The sequence below is a fragment of the Neopelma chrysocephalum genome, unplaced genomic scaffold (assembly GCF_003984885.1).
Source record: "Neopelma chrysocephalum unplaced genomic scaffold, ASM398488v2 Primary Assembly neopelma1_295, whole genome shotgun sequence".
NCBI classification, from domain to species: Eukaryota; Metazoa; Chordata; class Aves; order Passeriformes; family Pipridae; genus Neopelma; species Neopelma chrysocephalum.
Window position 1 is genome coordinate 406120 of NW_020897957.1, and position 951 is coordinate 407070.

The 951-nt window shown below is 60.1% G+C and overlaps 1 protein-coding gene across 1 annotated transcript in view; it reads left to right on the forward strand.

Annotated features, from left to right (window-relative positions):
* NBEAL2 (neurobeachin like 2) overlaps nt 1-951 on the forward strand; it is a 33746-nt gene that overhangs the window by 9850 nt on the left and 22945 nt on the right. The window contains exon 6 of the mRNA XM_027704874.1: nt 591-861. Coding sequence (XP_027560675.1) covers nt 591-861 — 271 coding nt within the window. The remainder of the gene's footprint in view (nt 1-590; nt 862-951) is intronic.

Below are 951 nucleotides of genomic sequence, written 5' to 3' on the forward strand. Positions count from 1 at the left end.
CCTCCAGCTCCATGGATCCCATTCCTTCCCGTCTCCAGCTCCATGAATCCCATCCCTTCCCGCCTCCAGCTCCATGAATCCCATCCCTTCCCGCCTCCAGCTCCATGAATCCCATCCCTTCCCATCTCCAGCTCCATAAATCCCATCCCTTCCCATCTCCAGCTCTATAAATCCCATCCCTTCCCATCTCCAGCTCCATAAATCCCATCCCTTCCCTTCCCATCTCCATAAATCCCATCCCTTCCCATCTCCGGCTCCATAAATCCCATCCCTTCCCGTCTCCGGCTCCATGAATCCCATCCCTTCCCATCTCCAGCTCCATAAATCCCATCCCTTCCCTTCCCATCTCCATAAATCCCATCCATTCCCTTCCCAGCTCCGTAAATCCCTTCCCTTCCCAGCTCCGTAAATCCCATCCCTTCCCTTCCCAGCTCCATGGATCCCATTCCTTCCCATCTCCAGCTCCATGAATCCCATCCCTTCCCACCTCCAGCTCCATGGATCCCATTCCTTCCCGTCTCCAGCTCCATGAATCCCATCCCTTCCCATCTCCAGCTCCATAAATCCCATCCCTTCCCATCTCCCAACAGCCCAACGCTCTCCGGGCCGTCACCCCGGGGACCGTGGAGGTGCTGCTGGGGGTGCTGCAGCGGGGCAGGAATGGGAATTCCCCCGGAATGCTGGAGGCCACGCTGCGCTCCCTGGTGTCCGTGGTCCACGTCCTGCACGGCTCCAGCCCCGGCTCCGGCCCCGTGTCCCTGCGGCTCCTCCTGGACGGATATTTCAGGGTCCTCAACTCCCACCTCCCCGCGGCGCCGGAGGCAGCCGGGGACCTCCTGGGCCTGAGGGTGCTCATGCTGGGTAGGTGCTTTGGGATGTGGGATGTGGGATGTGGGATGTGGATGGGGCTGATCTGTGCTCCCCATCAGTCTGTGGGTGCTCATGCTGGGT